A 1,808-nucleotide genomic window follows, 5' to 3' on the forward strand; every position below is an offset into this window, starting at 1 on the left:
GGGTCCCCGCCGACCCTCCGGGAACCCACGCCACGCCTCCGGCCGACTACACGTACCCCACACCGCCGGCCACGCGTCCCACGGAATCCACCCGCCGCGTGCCACCCTTCCGTTATAAACCCGACCCCCTCCCTCCCTCCTCCTACGTCAATCACAGAGTCGCTCACAGCCTCACAGCAACCACAACAATCCAGCAAACTCGCCGCACGAGCATCAGCAGCGGCAAGCAGAGGGAGAGAGGCCGGCCGGCGAGATGGCGCAGGAGAGCCTGAGGCTGGTGTGCCCGCCGGTGTCGGCGCACGACGGGCGGCTGCCGCGGCAGTACACGCTGGAGGGGCAGGGCGCCAAGAAGGACATCTCGCCGCCGCTGGAGTGGTACGGGGTGCCCGGCGGCGCGCGGTCGCTGGCGCTGGTGGTGCAGGACATCGACGCGGACGAGCGGGTGCCGTGGACGCACTGGGTGGTGGCCAACATCTCGCCCGAGGAGAAGGGGCTGCCCGAGGGGTTCTCCGGCGCCGGGGGCAACGCCAACGCCGGCGGCGAAGGCGGCCTCCAGGAGGGGGTCAACGACTGGAAGCAGCCCGGGTGGCGCGGCCCCGTCCCGGACTCCCACGGCCACCGCATCCAGTTCCGGCTCTACGCGCTCGACGACGTGCTCAGCCTCGGCAACAAGGCAAGTGCACCCGCAATCCCAATCGTAGTGGCTCTGTTCTGAGCTTCTTTTACGTGTCCTGAGTACTGATTTTTGGTGCTGGATCTTGCAGGTGACCGTGGATAAGGTCATGGAGGCCATCGAGGGGCACGTGCTCGGGGAGGCAGAGCTCACGGCCGTCTTCTAAGGAGTTAGGAGTTTCGTGGATTTTGTCTGACACCACCTGCTTGCTACTTCTTCTTTACCAATTTGTGTGTGGTCTGTTCTGTAGCGTGCCTGTATACATATGGCAACGACCAGCCTTTGTAATTTTCATCCAATAAATGAAGTAACTTGTTATCAACTGAGCACTGTTGCACGAGCACGACACATCTTTTTGATTGCAATCCATTTTACTAACTGTGATGGCCTGGAATGGAATTTCGTGAATACCATTCCCAACGTGAAGCACCAGTGGTCTAGTGGTAGAATAGTACCCTGCCACGGTACAGACCCGGGTTCGATTCCCGGCTGGTGCAGTTTTTGTGTATCTATTGGTTTTTATTACTACCTAATGTATTAGACGTCTTTGTGATTAGACATCATCAATAACTATGAAACAGGTTAGAAACAAATGTCGTGAAGCACCAGTGGTCTAGTGGTAGAATAGTACCCTGCCACGGTACAGACCCGGGTTCGATTCCCGGCTGGTGCAATTTTTTTTAAACTTTTTTATTCTTTCTTCTGTGATCTGTTAGAGCAACTAACAGATTAACTCCAACGCGCTTGCGTTTGTTTTTCACGACCCAGGCGGAAATTTGGGCAATTTGAGCGTCATTTACACCGTCACGGACATAAAGCACAAAAACCTTAGAACACCGTCGCGGACATAAAGCACAAAAACCTTAGAACGTTTTCAAGATCCAGCACACAAACCTTAGAACGGTTTCAAGATCCAGGCGAAAATTTGGGCGTCATTTACACCATCACGGACATAAAGCATACAAACCTTAGAACACCGTCGCGGACATAAAACACACAAACCGTTACCGTCACGGACATAAAGCACACAAACCTTAGAACACCGTCGCGGACATAAAGCAGACAAACCTTAGAATGGTTTCACGACCCAGGTGGAAATTTGGGCATCATTTACACCGTTTAGAACACCGTCGCG

The 1,808-nt window shown here is 55.0% G+C and overlaps 1 protein-coding gene and 2 non-coding genes across 3 annotated transcripts; all 3 read left to right on the forward strand.

The window, feature by feature from the left end:
- LOC123444948 (UPF0098 protein CPn_0877/CP_0992/CPj0877/CpB0906-like) lies at positions 1–995 on the forward strand. Its single transcript, XM_045121843.1, has 2 exons — positions 1–673; positions 765–995. Exons 1-2 carry the CDS (start codon positions 254–256, stop codon positions 837–839), a joined length of 495 nt encoding a protein of 164 aa, XP_044977778.1. The 5' UTR covers positions 1–253; the 3' UTR covers positions 840–995.
- A 104-nt stretch (positions 996–1,099) lies between these two features.
- Positions 1,100–1,170, forward strand: TRNAG-GCC. Its single transcript has one exon. It is a non-coding gene; the product is annotated as a tRNA-Gly (tRNA).
- A 105-nt stretch (positions 1,171–1,275) lies between these two features.
- On the forward strand, positions 1,276–1,346 carry TRNAG-GCC. The gene has a single exon. It is a non-coding gene; the product is annotated as a tRNA-Gly (tRNA).
- The last annotated feature ends 462 nt before the right edge of the window (positions 1,347–1,808 follow it).

This window comes from Hordeum vulgare, chromosome 1H (assembly GCF_904849725.1).
Source record: "Hordeum vulgare subsp. vulgare chromosome 1H, MorexV3_pseudomolecules_assembly, whole genome shotgun sequence".
NCBI classification, from domain to species: domain Eukaryota; kingdom Viridiplantae; phylum Streptophyta; class Magnoliopsida; order Poales; family Poaceae; genus Hordeum; species Hordeum vulgare.

Coding starts and splice junctions, on each gene's coding strand:
- LOC123444948 (XM_045121843.1), top strand. CDS start 254: ATGGCGCAGGAGAGCCTGAGGCTGGTGTGCCCGCCGGTGTCGGCGCAC. Junction 674..764: donor TGCTCAGCCTCGGCAACAAG/GCAAGTGCACCC, acceptor TGGATCTTGCAG/GTGACCGTGGATAAGGTCAT.